Source organism: Aotus nancymaae, unplaced genomic scaffold (assembly GCF_030222135.1).
Source record: "Aotus nancymaae isolate 86718 unplaced genomic scaffold, 86718_ANA_hifiasm-v0.15.2.pri h1tg000057l, whole genome shotgun sequence".
Lineage (NCBI taxonomy): Eukaryota > Metazoa > Chordata > Mammalia > Primates > Aotidae > Aotus > Aotus nancymaae.
Genome location: NW_026988471.1, coordinates 15,763,902 through 15,784,099, shown reverse-complemented (window position 1 = coordinate 15,784,099; position 20,198 = coordinate 15,763,902). Strand labels below are relative to the sequence as shown.

At 39.8% G+C, this 20,198-nt stretch overlaps 1 protein-coding gene across 1 annotated transcript; it reads left to right on the top strand.

Annotated features, from left to right (window-relative positions):
* Nucleotides 1–2,589: 2,589 nt before the first annotated feature.
* On the top strand, nucleotides 2,590–4,103 carry LOC105707745 (tubulin beta-3 chain-like). Its single transcript, XM_064363755.1, has 3 exons — nucleotides 2,590–2,648; nucleotides 2,725–3,044; nucleotides 3,694–4,103. Exons 1-3 carry the CDS (start codon nucleotides 2,590–2,592, stop codon nucleotides 4,101–4,103), a joined length of 789 nt encoding a protein of 262 aa, XP_064219825.1.
* Nucleotides 4,104–20,198: the final 16,095 nt, after the last annotated feature.

Below are 20,198 nucleotides of genomic sequence, written 5' to 3'. Positions count from 1 at the left end.
GACATGTAAGTGGCCAAGAAACATATGAAAAAATGGTCATCATCACTAATCCTCAGAGAAATGTAAGTCAAAACAACCATGAGATACTATCTCACACCACTCAAGATGGCTGTTATGAAAAAGTCAAACATAATAGATACTAGTGAGGCTGTAGAGAAAAGGGAACGCTCATACGCTGCTTGTGGGAATTTAAATTAGTTCAGCCACTGTGGAAAGCAGTTTGGAAATTTCTCAAATAACTTAAAACAGAACTATCATTTGGCCTAGCAATCCTGTTATTTGGCATATACCCAAAAGAGAATAAATTATTCTACCAAAAGGACACATGCACTTGTATGTTCATCATTGCACTATGCACAATAGCAAAGACATGGAATCAACCCAGGTACCCATCAGTGGTAGAATGGATAAAGAAAATGTGGTACATATACACCATGGACTACTACACAGATATAAGAAAGAATAAAATAATGTCTTTTGTAGCAACTTGGATGGAGATGGAGGCCACTATCTTAAGTGAATTAATGCAGGAAAAGAAAACTAAATATTGTGTGTTATTATTTATAAGTTGGAGCTAAACATTGGGCACACATGGACATAAATATGATAGATAGTGTGGACTACTAGAGGGTAGAGGGTTGGGTAGAAATAGATTTAAAAAACTACCTTTCAGGTACTGTGCTCACTACCTGGGTGACAGGGTCCATAATCCAAACCTCAGCATCATGCATTATTGCCATGTAACAAATTGGCACATATACCCACTGTGTCTAAAATAAAAGTGAAATGGAACAAAATTTGAAAAAAAATTAGTTGTATAATCCAAATGTAGAGAGGATACAAATTGATTTGATCTCTTATACATTTCTCTGAAATGTACAATTTTGTGCAACCACTTTGAAAAAATAGTATGTTTTGGCATTATCTAGAAAGTTGAGCGTTCCTGTACACTATGTCTCAGAAATCTCATTCTTACGTATTTACCCAGGGTAAAAGAAAAAACAGATTTAATAAAAAATTTCAATATCATAGAAGTTGATAAAATTTATTCCATACCTCAGGAAAAAAATGGAAGATAATAATGAAGACTCAAAAGTAGCAATATTAGAACAGATATTGCTTAAAACAGAGTCAAAATAAAAAAGCATTAGCTTGAGAAAATATCATGCAAAAATAGTGGAAAAAGTACAAAGAGACTGAAATTATTACAGAGAAAATGATACCTATGTTAAAAAGACAAAGGACATCCAACTTTCACAACTGGTTTTTAAAAAACAGACAATGAAATAAATGAGACAGAATATACATTCAAATATATAATGAAAAAATACTTTTTCAAGATATAAAAAAATCTACATATGAAGTTTGATGAAGTGCACTGTGTTTTCAGAAAACTGATACAGAACTATAAAGCCAAGAAATATCCATTGGACTTAAGGATTAATCAAACAAAAGAACTCAGAAATTTGACATCAAATGTACGAATGAACTGATAACTTACATTGAGTCTATTTAAAGAAAGAACCAAGGCTAAAAACAATATGAGAATTGTGGGTACAAAAACATGCAAAAACATTATAAACTCTAATGATATTAGAAATATAAATATCAGAAAGTGGGAAATCGATGTTTTTAATTAGAAAATTAAGAGGAAATGTAATTACATTCATTTTCTCATTTTCAAAGCAACACTTCAGCATATTAATAAAAGTAGATACCTCAAAAATACAGATTTATGTATATTATTTATGATTATTGGATTAACTACAATAAAGTCTAAGAATATGTTATGAACTTTCAAAATTTTCTACAAGTAAAACAAAAGTTCACACACACACACACTTATACACATGTACACAGCAATAACGTCAAAAAAAGCAACAAAATGAAAAAAGAAAAGGAAAATGGAACCCATATAGCAGATCTCTCCCTCTCTCTTTATCTCCCTTTATATAAACACGTGGAATATATTTATTTATACATTTGTATTTCACCTGGAAAACCTAGAACAGCATACTTTGCAAAGTATGTTGTAATCACAAAGTTGAAAATTACAAAGGTAATCACGAAGTTGAAATATGTCAGTAGTGCTTCAGAGCCCTTGAACTTGTTGCCCAAATGCTTCCTAGCAACCCTCAACTGCACTTCCCACACAACACCACTGGCTCTCCATTCTCTGAAGTCCTTGTAGTTCTATTGTCTGTTATGTCACTCTTTGAATACAACCCTGGAGACAAAGAGAAGCTAATAATTGGAAGGGATGTTAATGTCACGGCAAGGTCACTTTGCCCCTCTGATTCAATTTCTTCTATTATAAGACGCCTAACCTGGCTCCTTCATTGTCTCTGGGGTATATGTCTTATTTTCCTACCTAGCCAGGTAGTTGTGGAAAACTTGAACTCTAGTCTTGGAGACGCTTTTCTCATTAAATGCCAAGCACTATGTCTTTCTTGCTCATAGTAAGTACTCCTCCCTCCGGCATTTCTCCTGCCACTCACCTTGCCGCGGTTGCCTCCGCCACCTCCGCTGTGGCAGCAGCAGCTGGGGTGGTGGCCCTGCTTTGTTGACCCTGGGCTCCCCGCCTGTGACATGGCAGAGCTGGACAGCTTGCAGCGAGGAGACAATTCTCCCAGCGACCCAGCGGCCTGGCAGGGGAGGGGAGGGCTGGGCTGTCACGCCCTTCCAGGCTGGGACCCCCTTGGCACACTGACCTCTGGGACTCAGCCATGCTCGCGCTGTGCTTATGGATCTGGCGCCGGGCACCATGGACTCTGTGCCCTTCAGGCGGGTCTTCAAGCCAGACAACTTCATCTTTGGTCGGAGTGGTACAGAGAACAACTGGGCCAAAGCACACCACTGGCCCACTGCTACTACAGAAGGCACAGACCCAGTGGAGTCAGTGATGGTCGTCATAAGGAAGGAGGCTGAGAGCTGTGACTGCCTGAAGGGTTTCCAGCTGACCCACTCCCTGGGTGGGGGCATTGTGTCTGGGATGGATACTCTTCTCATCAGCAGGATCTGGGAGGAGTACCCAGACAAATTATGAACACATTCAGCATTCTGCCCTTGCCCAAGGTGTCCAACACAGTGGTGGCGTTCCCGGATGAATGAAGTCCAGCTGCTTGTTCTTGCCAATCAATAACAAGATGTAGACAGACTGGAAAAGCAGGGAGTTTATTTCTGCAACCAGTTACAGGGAGAAGGTCAGAGTAACTCACCAGAACAACTCAAAGTTACGAGTTTTTCTCCAGTGCTTATGTACATTTGAAGCCCTATGCCTATGTGTAGGAATGTACTTACAAATGGAAGTGTTTCATTCCATCTATATCTAATCTTTAGGGTCTGAAAAGGCTAGAGCCTTGGAAACTATCTTAATCGTATCTGGGCCCTGGTATGAGGTATATGTGTAAGAATGCTTTTATTATTCTGTCAGACTTCAGGAGCTAAGAAAATTCAGGTGGGTCTTAATGGGTTTGTTTTTGCATTGCAATCCTTGTACTGAGGCACCAGTTTCTCCAGTTCTTTAAACTTGAACTTAGTCGTTCATCAGAATTACAGTAAAAGATTAGTGGAAACTGGCTGCTAATGGAAACCTAGCCTGCCACTCTCTCAGTCCACATAAAAAACAAACACATACATTTTGCATTGATAATGAAGCTATCTATGACATCTGCTTCAGAATTCTAAAGCTGCCCACGCCCACCTATGGTGACCTGAACCACCTGGTTTCTCCTACCATGAGATGGGTCACCACCTGCCTGTGCTTCCCCAGCCAGCTAAATGCTGACTTACAGAAACTGGCTGAGAACATGGTCTCATTTCCCTGCCTGTACTTCTTCACGCCTGGCTTTACCCTGCTGACCAGCCAGGGTATCCACCAGTACTGGGTCCTGATGGAGGCTAAGCTCACCCAGCAGATGTTTCATGCTAAGAACATGATGGCTTCCTGCAATCCCCACCATGGTTGCTACCTAATGATGGCTGCCATTTTCAGGGTCCACATGTCCATGAAGGAGATGGACAAGCAAATGCTTAACATCAAAAAAATGTACAGCATCTACGTTGCTGATTGGCTCCCCCACAATGTGAAGTCAGTTGTCTGAGACATCCCATCCCAGGGCTAAAAATGTCTGCCACCTTCATGGTCAGCAACACGGCCATCCAGGGAAAAAAAAATCAATCATTCAGTCATGATTTAATGAATAAAGGATTAAATACTAGGAAGTTTAGAGATTGTCTGTATTGGGTTTTTTCCTGCCAAACAGTCTGTTAATCACTTAACATGCATTGAATGATTTAATTTTCATAGCAATCCTATTGCTAGTTTATACTTGAACCAAAGCATGAAGAGACTAATAAACATGCCCAAGTTAGGATTAGAACCCAGGCAGGCTAGTTCCTGGTTAACTACTACGCTGCACAGCAGAGGCAAATGAGTAACATGTATTTTCCTGAATCTTCAATTGACTTCTGACATATGTTCAAACAATTAGGATACATGGGTCACTTCCTTCAACATGCCGAGCTGCACCTGCACCAGGGAACTTCACACTCTTTCAGCAGGAGGAGAGGAAGCCCTGGGGTGGAAAGATGCTCCATGAAGTAGAGAAGGATTTGCAATCCCAGGCATCAATACTTGCTGCATTAACAGCTACTCTGAGAGCCAGGCCCACATGAAGCATAACCAAACAGGTGTGATACTTGACCCTTTGCCAATTTGTTCTTCCACTGCAGACATCTTGGGAAAGAAATGTTTCTCAATCACTAACCACTGGAAGGTTAGGGAGAAGGTCTAGAGGGAGGAGACCTTCAGACAAGTCCCAGGTTTGAGAAAACAGCCCAGGCAATGGCATACCATTTACATGTGTGTCCAACTAGTGAATCGTGGAATTGTGGCATTTGAGCTCCCCTAAAGCTTTGGCAGTTCTAGGAGTCAGCATAATGGCTGTAAAAATGTGTTCATGTCTTTGAGACCTTTTAGTTTTCTTTTCACTTAAAATAAACCTAACATCACTCATTCGTCACTAAGTCTCCATCAGTGCCCTGACACGTGAACACTGGTGTTTTCATACTCCTGGATCTATTGCTACACTTACTATATTATGTTGTAATCTTTGCTCTCTATCTGTCTCTCCTCTAGACTGTGTGCTCCTAGAGTGAGGGAATAACCTGTTAGTCATGTCTGCATGCCCTGTGTCTGAAAGAAGAATGATACCAAGCAGATATCAATGCTCTGGTGAAATGAGCAAAAGACAAATCAGCTGTCCAGTAAAACAACACATTTATCCAATGAAACTGAATCAAAGGGAGAAGCTGAACTTTCTGACTGGAAAGTGTGTCTCCCAATCCATGGCCCAAGCATCATTTCCAAAGTCTAGACCCCTGACTAGACCTAAAATTTATGCAAGTGTAATTGTAAGTCAACAAGAATATGGATTGCTCTCTGTGGAATTCTAATTAACATTTTAATTAGTATTCAAGATACTAATGCAACATTATTTCATGTAGGGCATGTAAAATGCACAACATATTTTATGTATTTACTAAAAACATGAATAAAAACAACTTATACAGGAATAATCACATTGACATTTAGGGATGTTGCCTTCCTACTGTCATTCTCATTCTCATATGCATATATAGAAATAGCTAGCTAGATAGAGATACATGGATAGATAGATAGATAGATAGATAGATAGATAGACATCTAGATTGATAGATAGATAGATAGATAGATAGATAGATAGATAGATAGATAGACAGACATGGCCTTGCAAAGATTTTCATGTTTCATCCCCAGAAGCTGTACATATGTTACCTTACATGGTCAAATTGATGTGGCAGACGTGAGTAAAAACCTGACTTGGAAAGATAATCCTGGGCTGGGCATGGTGACTCACCCCTGTAATCCTAGCACTTTAGGAGGCCAAGGTGAGTGGATCAATTGAGGTCAGGAGTTCGAGACCAGCCTGGCTGACATGGTGAAACCCTGACTCTACTAAAAATACAAAAATTAGCTGGGCTTGGTGGCACATGCCTATAATTCCAGAAACTCAGGAGGCCAAGGAACGAGAATCTCTTGAACTCTGGAGGCAGAGATTGCAGTGAGCCTAGATCACGCAACTGCACTCCAGCCTGGGTGACAGAGCGAGACTCAGTCAAAAAGGAAGGTAGGGAGGGAGGGAGGAAAAGAGGAAGGAAGGAAGGAAAGAAGGAAGGGAAGGATGGAGGGAGGGAAGGGAGGAAGGGAGGGAGGGAGGGAAGGGAGGAAGGGAGGGAGGAAGGGAAGGGAGGAAGGGAGGGAGGGAGGGAAGGGAGGAAGGGAGGGAGGGAGGGAAGGGAGGAAGGAAGAAAGGGAGGGAAGAAAAGAGGGAAGAGGAAGGGAGGGAAAGAAAATCCTGGATTGCATTGGGTAGGCCCAATCTAATCACAAGGGTCCTTATACGAGGCAGGCAGAAAGGTCAAAATCAGAGAAGAGGATGCGAAGACAGAAGCAGAGTTTAGACTGATGCTAACGGGGTCATGAATTAAGGGATGAGGGAAGCCACTAGAAGCTGGTAAAGGCAAGGAACAGATTCTCCTCTAGAACCTCTGGAAGGCATGCAGCCCTTCCAACATATCTGGACTTCTGACTTGTAGAACTGTCATGTAATAAATTTATGTTATCTTAAGCCACTAGCCTCTGGTATTTTTTAAAGCGGCAATAGAAATTTAATATAGATAGATGCATTTGATTCCCAGGCCTGCCACAACAAATTACCATTAACTGTGTGGCTTAAAACAACAAAATGTATTCTCTCACCATTCTTGAGGCCAGAAGTTCAAAATAAAATGTTGGCAGAATCCTTCCTTTCCTCTCACTAACTTCTCATGGTTGCCAGAAATCCTTGGCACTCCGTGGCTTATAGATACATCACTTCTGTCTCTGTTTCTGTCTTCACATGGCATTCTCCCTGTGGTTATGTGTCTTCACATGGCCTTCTTAAAGGGATACCAGTCATTGTATTTAGAGCCCACCCTAATCCAGAATGACCTGATCTTAACTAATATATACAAAGGCCCTATTTCCAAATAAAATCACATTTCGGAGTTCCAAGTAAACATTGATTGAGGGCAGGGGGAGAGGGAAAAGGGGAGCACTATGCAACCCAGTGAAGGGAGAGAGAGAGAGAGAGAGAGGGGGAGAGATTCTTTGATAATACCATTTTTATTATTGCCTGATATTTTGTTGTATGTTTATACCAGAATTTACTATGCTGATTCATTTCACCAGTAACATATTGTTATACTTACATAAACATCAATTATTTCACTAGAAAAATCTTCCTCCTTTCTGAATGCCACATTCTTCATGAGATATTGATGAACTGGAATTTACTTCAGGAAGGACAAAGCAGGGTAGAGAGAATGGACTCCAAACCGTTTTCTGTGAAGAACCACAAACTGAGGACATTCATGGAGGATATGTTCAAAGACTTACATGTACCACCACATTGAAGATAAATTAATTTTGTTCTATTTTTCCTTAAGGCGTTGAATGAAGGCAAATGGATCAGAAACCATCCCAAAAGGAAAAGAGCTAAAATACTGATCTCACCTCTCCATGATTTCCTTTCTTTCTTAGATCTTGGGCCTGAAATTTTTTACAATCTTAGTAGTATTCCAAAGCCTTCAAATAAGTGTTCCTTAAAAATTTTTTTATCAGAAACTATGAATGGTATGAGATTTTATAAACTGTTAATAACTGCTAAGAGTCTAAAATTTTTCCCTATTTGCAAATCAAGATGTTATCCTGTTACAGTTTTGCAGATGCTGTGAAAGATATGAAACTCTTGGGTCAGATACAAAGGACAACCTGATACAGCAATAGCAGCATAGCCAAAATGTCATTATTTTCTTATCCAGTTCTTAAGTCCCAACTCCCACAGGCTGATGTGAAAAGTGCCAGTTGATGCCTGCATGTGCAGCAGTTGCATCATAGGAAAGAAACTCTGAGCTTTGGAAACCCAAATCTTTTATAGTGGTTCCGAAGCAAAGCTGCCTGAACTTTGTCCTGGAAAGAGACATTATTACCGTAGGAACAACTTTGAACAGGTGGTTCAAAACAAAAGCTGTTAGGATAATTGCTTATAAGACATGCAGAAATGCAAGAGACCCATAGAGAATTGTCTCTCAACAAGATCTACTCTTCCTTCATTTCTGTACCATCCTGACATCTACTTAATTTCCCTCATGAATTCATCACTACTCAGCTACTCTGATTAATCTGAATGACTGGGGTGAGATCAACTCCATTTAATTTGTCTCATACAGTATTTAATTAAGATTACTATGAATAGGACTCCGATTAGCAAGATGAGGTCAACCTGGAGTATTAACCTCAACCATGTCTCCTCCCTCCCTCTTACTAGGATCCAGAATTCAACCACCTAAACAAATTCCATAAAGCATTAGAATCTATCTTTAAAAATCAGCTTGCTTTCTCCTTAAGTTCTTGTATTGACATTTCTACTTGACCTTCGCTATTAAATCTATGATGTATTAGTGATTACACAGATTCTGCTTTTGTCTGAAAGGTGGAAGTCTAAGGCAATCCCATCATCCATAACAACCTTAACTAACGGATTGGTATTGACCTGAATGTCTTTTCATTTCAAGTTTGGTGTCATTGATCATTTTACCTAAAGTTAAGAAAAAATTCATACCAACTTTTTAACTGTATGTTGCTCATTGCAGAAAGTTACTTATTTTTTTGCAGGATCTACAAAATCAATGAGTCAGTTATTCTTCCAGAAGCCTTCTTCAAGTAGCCAAAGGAATCCCCATTTTGCAGAGAGCTCTGAAGTCATCTAAGGTTTAAATGATTTACTAGTAGAAATCATTTTTTTAAACAAGTTCAGTTCACTTACTTATGACCACTAAGGGGCAATTACTGTGTCTTTAGGATGGAGACTAGATATTTTCTGTTTTTTATGCAAGTAAAATCTCAAGGGTAGACATGGTGCCCAAAGAAAAAAGTGTTACTGTTCCTCCCTACATGTCCATGTGTGTGTTGAGCAGGTGGGGAAAGAGGGGGCACCAGGAAGAATAACTAATGGATGCTGGGCTTCGTGTTATACCTAGCTGATGGGATGATCTGTGTAGCAAACTACCATGGCACAAGTTTACCTATGTAACAAACCTGCACATCCTGCACACGTACCCTGAACTTAAAATAAAAGTTGAAGAAAAAAAGTGTTATTTAAAATTGTTGTGACTTGCCAGTAGGGATTTTTATTGGTCAGGAGCACAGGTTGACACCTCTAACATAGCATTTCAGTGGGTAGCTTTTTGGATTCTAAGTTTAGTTAAATTTTTTCTTTCTGAGGCATAACCTGAAGGGAGTCAGCCCAACCTGTTCTGTTTGTTCATACCACCAGTGTTTGACCCTCTTTCTTGGGATAGCCACATTTTGTGGCCAAACTGCCTTACTAAGATGTGTAGGCCAAGTGAAGTTGAGGCAGATTGTTTCAGAAAACTTTTTGAGTCAAGTTTTGGGGAATTCTTTTCAACACTCAATAATACCAGGTATGTTACCATACAGTGGATGGTAAGAAGTATGGAAGTTCCATGAAACAACTTGACCCATTTTGAGTGGGTTTTGAGATCAAAGATAGGCTGAGCATTGTGTGGCTCATGCCTGTAAACCCAGCACTTTGAGAGGCTGAGCCAGAAGAATCACCTAAGGCCAGGAGTTCGAGACTAGCCTGGGCAGCATAGTGAGACCTCTTTCTCTACCAAAAAATTAAAAATTAGCTGGGCCTGGGGGCACACCTGTAGTCCCAGGAGGGTCAAGGCTGCAGTGAGCTATGATCGGGCCACTGCAGGTCAGCCTGGGTGACAGAGCAAGACCCTGTCTCAAAAAAATAAATAAATAAAATAAAATAAAAAATAAAAATAAAAAAAGATACAATTTTCAGACTAAAAATGAATCAAAAAGCCAAATATGTGGCATATATTAAATTTTAAGAACCACAATGGTGAGGCTGGAATTGGCTAGTATTATGGCACAGCACTTCAATCTGAAAAAGCGTTAGCAGTGGCAAAGCATCACCAGTAGTCCTGAGACGGTGAAAGGTTGACTGCTTTGGGTAGTCAATGAGCCAGGAGCAATAAAGGCTCCCCTACCTACCAGGTGACAAATGAGTCAACTTTGGTGATCTTTGAGGAAACCTCCTGTCTTCCTCTTCTCTTTTCAATAAACTACTTTTTTTCTTGAGCAAAAGATCCAGTTTGCTTCTCAGCTTAAACAGATAGTTTTAGACTTTTAAGTACTTTAACCTAGACTTTATGTTCCCCACTACAAGAATCTGCACACTCTTTCAAATGCAGTGTCAATGTCACAGACAAATTTATCTTCTATCACTCTTGACCAGACAGAAGAAATTTTTTTAAATGATGAGAACCAGGACATTCTCTAATCTCCAGTCACAAAATGAATTGTGTTATCATTGAAAATTAATTGATAAGCTTTTTTCCCCTCAATTCTCTCTCTTTCATCTCTTTTGGTATGAATTAAATCATTCCAATTTAATCAATTTGTTTATTTAAGTATATTATTTAACTTAATATTATTGAATGCCTGTTCTTTGACAGGCACTTTGTTAAGTATTAGGAAATGGAGAAAAAAATATTGCCATGCTTTACAAGATATTTGATTATTAGAGAGAGATAATACAGCTCAATGTGATCTATGAAAATATGGAATTCTCATGTGTTGCAAGAACAGAGAAGTGAGCATCTAGCCTATTCTGGAAAGTAGAGAGGATCATGGAAAACATGTCAGAAAAAATATCCCCTAAACTGAATTTTGAAAAATAAGAAGGAGTTGGCAAGAAAAAATGCTGGGTTTGTTTTGTTTATTTGTTTATTCTTTTGTGGAAAGACAAAGGAAGTCCTGAGATGAAATAATACAAGAAAATGGAGGGGAGAGCAAGAAATGGCATTGGTCTACAGAGTGTGTGTAATAAGCAGGTGAGTCTGGGGAGCACGAAGTGAAAAGCAGAGTGTGGATGAACAGGGGACTGGGAAGGTAGAGTAGGAGATAATAAAAGATTCTGCCACGTGTAGGCTTTATTTTACTTTATTCTACTTTAATCTTTATTCTACTTTGCTATGAAGACTGATAAATTGACAGGAGAGTTATACTGCTTCTTTGCATGTAAAGTAATCCTCCAGGTTGGTCAAATGAAGAGCATATTGACAGACGGCGAGAGACTCGTAACAAATGGCATTTAAGTAACAGATACAGTAGACACTGAGGCTTAAGGAGGGCAGGCTTTAAACCTATTTAGGAGGAAGAATCAACAGAGCCTCTAAGGCAAGAGAATAAGAGAGAAGGAAGAGGCAAGTAGGATTCTTAGTTTCCTAGCTTAGGTAACAGGTAACAGTGTGGGTTGCAGTGGCATTCCTGAGATACAGAAAACATGGCACAGTGGTTTTGAAGGTTTTTAACAAGTTTAAGTGAACATGCCAAGTGTAAATATTTACCCTGTGTCTAAAAGTCAATTTGAAAATTATCAGCACATACCTTACAAGTAAACCCTGAGGTCGAGATGAGAATATTTATGAAAAATATAATTAGGACGGTCTCAAGGGGGAACCCTGAAGATCATCAACTCATAAGAACCTGGGGCAGCAGTGTGGAGGCCACTAAAGGAGATTGGAGGACACAGAAGAAAATCTAGGAGAAAGTTCTGCCATGAGAGCCATTAACCAAGAAGAGAACTGAAAACTGATACTGGGTTTCGCAGGATAAAGATCATGGGTGACCTGAAGGAGAGCAGTGCTGTGGGAAAGGTGAGAACAGAAGCTAACTGCAGTGAACTGTCAATGCTATTATTCAGCATATATTGAATATGTCCTTTGCCATTAGAAAAATTTTACTATATAATGTTGATTCTTTCTAAAACTTAAAGGGAAATTCCTTGGGCAGAGGTTTTGCAGAGTATCCTCATTAAAAGAGTGACCTTATTAAAAAGAAAACAGGAAATGTTTAATTCACTTATGTTATAAATTCATTTCCTTTCCTTTTTATTTTATTTATTTATTTATTTATTTATTTATTTATTTATTTATTTTGAGACAAGGTCTCACTCTGCACCCAGGCTGAAGTGCAGTGACTCAATCAAGGCTCACTGTAAACTCAAACTCCTGGGCTCCAGTGATCCTCCGGAGTAGCTGGGACCACAGACATGCACCACCACACTGGGCTAATTTTTGTATTTTTGGTAGAGATGGGGCTTTGCCATGTTGCCCAGGCTGGTCTCAAACTCCTGATTTGATCTGCCAGCCTCAGTATCCCAAAGTGCTGGAATTACAGGTCGGCTCTACTGAGCCCAGCTCGTATTATGTATTTCTTGGAGAGCGCGCAGAACATTCAGAAAGAAGCCAGGCGCTGAGAACACTGCAGAAGTAGTAAAATGTCCTCTAATAATGGAGGTGAAAGGGTGTTCAGCTCATGATCCAGACTTTGCCAGGTTTATTAGAGAAGATAAAGGACATGGCTTAGAAGTCTACAGTTGAGTCAGACAGTGGCACCCCTTATTTCAACAAAGACAAACTGTAATATTGAACACATTCTCGCAATCTCACATCATCCACTTTCTTTTATGTTTCAAAAAATATTTCACCAAAGTGTGTCTGGAAGAAAATAGAAAATGTCATTCCTGCTGAGTTCCAGTCAAAATGAGCAGAAGAAAAATACAGCCTCAAGTAATTAGGTTTTAGACCCAGCTCAGACTGCAACATCTGTTAACTCACTGTCTCCCAGATCTGATGTGTTGATCAGGAGTGTTGTGGTGAGAAACAAGGGTAGAAAGCTTTCCTTTGTGAAACAGCCAACAGCAGGGCAAGAGCATGGGCTCTTAATGGACCCTACCATGTATTAGTTCTCTGCCATTTGAAAAGTTAGTTCACCTCTCTGAGTGGCATGAGTTTTGTTTTTTAAAAGAAGATAACAATACTTTCTCAAAAGAGAGGATTAAATTACTTTCAAAATATTCAAATGAGCCTATGAAATTCTTAAAATATTAGACAATTGGAATTTTTTCCTTCTTCTTTCCTTCTTTCCTTTCTGCCTCAGTCTCTCCTTCCTTTCTTCTGTCCTTCCTTTTACCTCAGTAAATATCTGTTCTTTCACATAAAGACCCTGACCTTGCAAAAGTCTAAGTGTCACTTTCACAGAAATTTAGATTGTTTGAATGACCATAATATCCTCCAGAAAATGAGTGCTAATTTGAAAGTGTTCAGCCATAAAAAGGAATGAGAGCGTGGCCTCTTCAGGGACATGGATGAAGCTGGAAGCCATCATCCTCAGCAAACTAACACAAGTAGAGAAAACAAAACACCGCATGTTCTCACTCATAAGTGGGAGTTGAACAATGAGAACAAATGGACACAGGGAGGAGAGCAACACACACCAGGACCTTTCTGTGGGGGTGAAGTATTAGGGGAGGGAACTTAGAGGATGCATCAATAGGTACAGCAAACCACCATGGCACACCTACACCTATGCAACAAACCTGCACATTCTGCACATGTATCCCGGAACTTAAAGTAAAATATAAATAAATAAATAAATACAAACAACAAAATAGAAAGTATTCTTAGAGGCAGGAAGGCCCCCAAACACCCAGGAGTTCTCCTAAGCAGATTGACTTTTACCAGGGAGTTGATTACATCAACAAAGTTTTTCCAAGTTAGAAAATGACTCAGCTTCTGCAAGGACCATATGCACATTTTTCCATCTCATTAACAAAATGTTTGTTCCATATAAACCCTAAAAGAAAGAATAGCTCTTTCCCAAGGAAACAGCCTCTCCTCTCTCCAGTCGTTGACATTGGATTCAACATCACTGCACAAACTGTAATCATCATTTTCCAGTGCCAATGACCTTCATCTCCAGACCTGGCAGAATAGAAAGTGTCTCTTTTTAACATCCCAGCTATCTGGTATTTTCTGGACATTAAGGTGTAAACTATAACTTTGAAAGTTACAGCTATTCAATTTTTGGAAGTGACTTATCCAAAAAAACATCATGTAAGGGAAACTAAACTGATCTCTGGCAAGTGAAAATATGTGTCAAAACTATTTTCATTACACTCAGAAGGACATTGTCTCTGATGTTTGGATAACATCTAATGTTTGCAGATGCTAGCTTGCCAAATAAATGAATCCAGACTTTTCCAAAATCCAGGTTATGGTTCCTATCAAAATAGGGGCTGTCATTCAAAATGTCTCCTAGTCAGTCAAATTGACATACAAAATTAATTATAACAACCCCCAACCCAGTAGTCATTTTGATATAAGTAATTAGGCTATTTCTCCTATTTCTAGCGAGCAGGAAAGAAACAAATGAGCTTATTACTGGTTGGACCAAAGAATTGTGGGAAAAACTATGGCTCTGGGATTGGTAGGCAGCTGGCAATACAAGTATCAGGGAAGATAAGAAGGGCGTGAAACGGTTGAGAGTAACAATTGCAGATCCCTACTGACTTCATTACATTAAAAAAGAGAGAGACAGGTCTACTGAGCAAAGTAAAAGAGGTAGTGGGGGCGTATCTCCAGTCAGAGCCCTTTCATCTCATCCCTTTCTTCCAATAATAGTGCTTGGAATTTGTTCTAAGTTTCTGAGTAAACAAGGAACTCATTTTCTTCCTAGGCAAAATATTAGGTGTTCCTATGAAGTGATAAATATAAAGTGTGCTCTGTGTGTGTGTTTGTGTGTGTGTATGTGTGTGTGTGCATGTGCACAGGCACACATATGCCCAAAAGAAGCCTCTAGCCTATTTGGATGTCACAGATGAATAATTTTTCTAAACAAATGGTCCTTCATTACTACATGTTAGTGTCTCTTACATAAAACAACATACAGTTGTCTTGTGATGTTTCTTCTGAGGTGTCTCAAGGCAACTAAGGTTTCACTTGAAAAAAAATGGCTATTTTTTATGTCAATCACCAAGAAAATCATGGATTCTTGACTACAAAGAAATAAAATAAAGGTGAAGACCAAGGCATAGGTAGGCAGGGAAAAGATGAGTTTATCTCCTTGAGGTCTTACTTTCCTGGGTCTTCCCTAGAGGAGAAAACAGGATGACATCAAGTTGAGTAGATGCAGGAGATGTACGCTGGAGCTTCACATCATAAGAGTGGTGTGCACCAGTGATGTTTATAACATGACTGGGTTTTCATTTAGAAGATAAATTCCCTGCAGTATGGTGACTTCATTGAAGAACCAAAACAAAGAACTGGACTGGAGTAAAGGCAAAGGAATGAGTAGATTTCTGAAGTGTTCACAAGTGAGAATTGTGTAAAACAGGTTACAGATTTGAGAAGAGATGAGGAGCTTAGTTTGGAGTATGTTGAGCTGGAATTGCCCGTGTAACCTACAAATGGGGATTCAGGCAATTAAATATTTGGTCCTGAGGCACAGAAGAAAAATCTGGGCTGGGGATATGGATATGGCACCTTCAGTGTACAGGAAGAACTGAAACAATGGAATGGAAGTGCAGTGAGAATAAAAGAGGGCCAGGACAGAATGCTTGGGAATACTGAGTGGTGGGCAAGGACAGAGGAGCAGGAACCCACAATAGTTTGTAAAAATAGAATGAACAGACAGAAACATGAGCACACGGTGAATGCTTAAGGCTACTGCTAAGAACTGAGAAGGAAGGTGGATTTTGATCAACACAAAAGAGAGGTTGTCTTAGGAGAATCTAAACCTAAATTGAGCCTCTATGCAGGGAAATAGGACTAGGGAAGCATGAGCCAGAGATAAGAGGGACATTAGATGAAGTGTTAGACCAGAGGGTGTTGTTGGAGAGGGATTTCTAGTGGAGAGCAGACGTGGGAGTGGGCGTCTGCACACATAGAGCCAGGGAGAGAGATGACACCAAAGAATCATCCAGAAATGAAGCTATACACGTTTTAAATTCTACATAAAGTTTGCTATGTGCACTTCTACACTGCATTGGGCCATGGCAAACTGTCACTCCTACAGGAGTCCAGGCTTGGGCTGCTTTTGAAAGACATCAACATGGAAATATCCTAGATATGCCTGGCTATAAATCAAGCATCTCTAAGTGTCATCTTAGAAATTGGATATGTCATTCCAGGCAAATTCAGTCCCACTATTCTGATACCTTTTCAGAATACCTTTTCAGGCCTTAGCTGATTCAAATACCTTTTCAGGTCTTAGCTGATTAAGCCCCAACGCATGAGAGAAAATGGAAAGTAAATCATGTCTCTGATGATTGGAGGCCAAGTGACATGACTGAGGTCACTCAGGAAGTAGAAGGTTAAAGACACAGACTCAAAGAAGCAAAAAGTCTAATGCTTTGCTCTCCTTAACCCTAGATGTGTTCATCTTGGTTTCGTTGTTGTTGTTTTTTGGGTTTTTTTTTTTTTTTTTTTTGAGACAGTGTCTCCATCTGTCACTCAGGCTGGAGTGCAATGGTGCAATCTCAGCTCACCGCAGCCTCAACCTCCCAGGATCGAGTGATCATCCCACTTGAGCCCCACTAAGTAGCTGGGACTATAGGCACATGTCACCATGCCTGGCTAGTTTTTTGTAGTGACAGGTTTCCCTACGTTGCACAGCCTGGTCTCGAACTCCTGAACTCAAGCCTTCCACCAGTCTTGGCCTCCCAAAGTGCTGGGATTACAGGCTTGAGACACCACACCCAGCCCAATTCCATCATTTTATGTGCAGATTCCCACAGTGTTTTTCTGTTCTTCACCAGAGTTTATGAGATGGGACTAAGAATAGATGTATTACAGAGTTATAATTAAAATTTTAATATAACATGATATCATGTCCATTTACTGTTACAAAACTGGCAAAGGGATAAGCAGAGTAATCTCAGGATACATTCAAGTGAGTATTTCTCAGGAGTTTATAAGCTGTAGAAATCCTGCAGGCGGCAGGGCCCCATCACTTGCACCAGGGCCTGAGCCGACCCAGTGCTGTGCATCTCCCTCTACTTCTGGATTAGATTTGTGCTAAGGAAAGAGCCCTCCAACAGGTCCCAGTGGAAAGACTGGAGTGCTTTTGAGGCTCTGTCTTCCTTGGAAGCCTTGAACAACAAGTTTTGGGTGCTTGCCTTAATGATACTACAGAAAACTCCTCTCTACTTTTCAGTAGCTTTCTGCTTGGCCTCTTAGTCCTTTCTCTGAGGAGGTAAAGGCACTTGCTCCAGGGAACAAAACTGTGCTGAGTCAGACTCACTCATCTGAACCTCCCTTCATTCTATCATTTTGGCCCCTGAGTCCTGGCCGCTCTCATTATGTCTCCCCAGCCCCACTGCATTGCCCAAAGTTCTTCTGGTTTTCCTGCTCTTAGCCACTGCCCTTTCCCTGGCTCCTCAAAGTCTTTCCCAGGCCAAAAATCAGCAAATGCCATAAGCGGGGAGTGACATATGGAAAGGTGGCCGCAGCGTAATCCATGTCTCTTTCCTCTGGTATCTGTCCCCCACATACTGGCTGTGTGGCTAGTATCCAGTGGCTTCGGAAATGTTCTGTTTCTTTTGATATTGTTCCATTTCATTGTACTTGTTTGGTTATTGGTTGGTTGGTCTAAGTTTATTAGCTGCTTTAAAGAAACATTTTATCTGGCTTTTATAGTTGTTCTTAGTAACAGTGGTCTTCTCAAAGTCACACCATCAAAACCACAAATGGAAAATTAGAAGAAATTCAAATTCCAGCATCCTTAAATAGTTTTACTGGAATGCATCCATGCTCACTCATTTTTTACCAACGGCTAGACAATGACAGAGTTAGTAGTTGAAATAGAAACTGTATTGCCTGCAAAATATAAACCTTTTTACCACCTTGCCCTTCACATAAAAAGTTTGCCAACTCCTGATATAGGCCATCTTTTCAAATGCTCATTTATCCACGTGTGTATCTTCCTTCGTGAAGTGTCCTTTCAAGTATTTTGCCTATTTTTTATTGTGTTGGTATTTAAATTCCTTTTATACCAAAATAAAACAGAACAATTCTGGGAGAGAAAATATGTAACAGGAGCTTAGAGTACTCATCATGCCACAAAGCAAATAAGCTATGAAAGATAACTAGAGCTATGTCAAAAGGACAGATAACTGACTTAAAGAGGTTTTCCCTGCCCCAGTATAGACTAATTTGAGCACTAATTAAATAATAGATGTGATAGATTCAACACATTAAATACATGAAAAAAATTCACATGATTAAAACCATATGTATATAAACGCACCCCCCACACACAGAGAGAGAGAGTAATTCCATTTATATGAAAAGCAATCTTTCTACAGTATCAAAAAGCAGAGCGAGGTTTGCTTAGGGGCCAGGACAAAGGGAGAGTTGGACTGCAGGAAGCAGTGAATTATCTAGTAGTAATGAGGGTATTCCCTCTAACTTGCTAGGACTTGACCTTCAAACTCTGCATCTCCTATAAATCTTATCAGGTCTTAATTTCAGTTTTAAGATGGACTAAAATATATCTTTCTCTTAAATCTGATCCTCGCTCCTTAGGCAAGAGCCTTGTGGTATCTCAGCTAAATATCTACGGTGTTCATGAGGTATTAAGAGTTTCTGTCCATTCTGGTAGACAAAAACATTAACATTCCCTAACCTTGACAAATTGCTAGGCTGTCTGGTCCACTTGCAAATCCGTAGCTGCTACTCTCTGGAAAATCTCATAAAATGTCTCCACATGTATGTGCAGTTCAATCCTTAGCTAAGAATTTGTGATAAGCCTCCACACAGGCTTTTGGCCCAGCCCTCCACCTCTACAACACCCTGTACACACTGAACAACTCCCCCCTCTACAGTGCCCTGTCCCAGAATCACAGACGTTGTAATTGTCCTAAACTCAGATCTCTACCTCCTCAAATCAGTGAGACCACCATGCTTTGCCTTTGGTCTCTCAATGTGCAGAGAACTGGGACATCGTGGGACTCGCCTCATGAATGTCTCTATTCTCATGGGTTAGAGTCTTTCACTTTTCAGTCAATACTGAAAGTGTTACCTTGTCAATTCTGTCTAATTATATCGTTGGTTACATTAGAAAGGCTAGACTAGTATTAGTTCCATCATAGTGAGAAAAAGTCCCATGCAATTGCTTTTATTACTGTATCATAAGGATATTATGTAACTTAAATTTAGGTTTCTACTTTCAAAAAATGTACACAAGCAAAACATGCAGATACTATCAGCTGAAAGAGTTCTGTACCAGTTAATAATATCATCTCTTAATGGGTTAGAGTTTTTATAATGTTAATACTTAACCTTCATTATTTATTGGAGGTATTTTTTTCAGCAAGACTGTACATTAGTGGTGATAAATTTAATAGCCCCAAAGTCCTGAGAACACTTTCACCCTCACTTCCCTCTGACAGCCACACCCACTTCCCTCCAACAGCCAAGACTTGCCCAATTCTGCTGGAGGAAGGAGCTGTCTAATTTCAGCACAATCATTTTCCTGCAAATCAGGTAGCATGTATCATTCTTGGAGATCAGGGATCAGAGAGGTAAGGTTAAGGAAAATCTCAATCAGCTGTTACACTCTCATCTAAGTGAATAAAATATCTGTGGAGCACCTGCTTAACATTCCAGATACTACTAGGTAGGAGAAAATATTCAGAAAGGAAGAAAAAGGAAGGAGGTTAAAAGAAAAGAAGGAAAGGGAAGGCAAGGGAAGAGAAGGGAAGGAAATGTGCTTCTGTTCTGAAAGATACTATAGTTACATAATTACGGAAGACGTAAATGGTAATGCCATATGATAAGATGAATTACAGAGATATGAGCGAAGCCTTAAGAGAGCACAGGGAGAAGTCACTGACTGCCTATGCAGAAGGCAAGCAGATGAAGGAATATTTAAGTAGGTGCAAATGCAATAGGTACAAATCTGACAGTCAATATTTTTAGACTAATAAAGATATTAATTGCTTTGTTTCTTTGCAACTTGCTGTAACTTATCTCTGAAATTACCATCCCTCTTTGGTAGCAAGTAATTTAATCTTACCAATTCAAGAATCATTCAAATGCTTCTGGCTTAATATTCAGTCTCTTGAAGAACAACTCTATTTTCCTCCTCTGCTTTTCTTTTCCTGAGGGTGTGCTTTAAGGTGATCTAATTCCTTGGAATTTCTTTTTATTAATTTGTTTAGGTTTGAATAGGG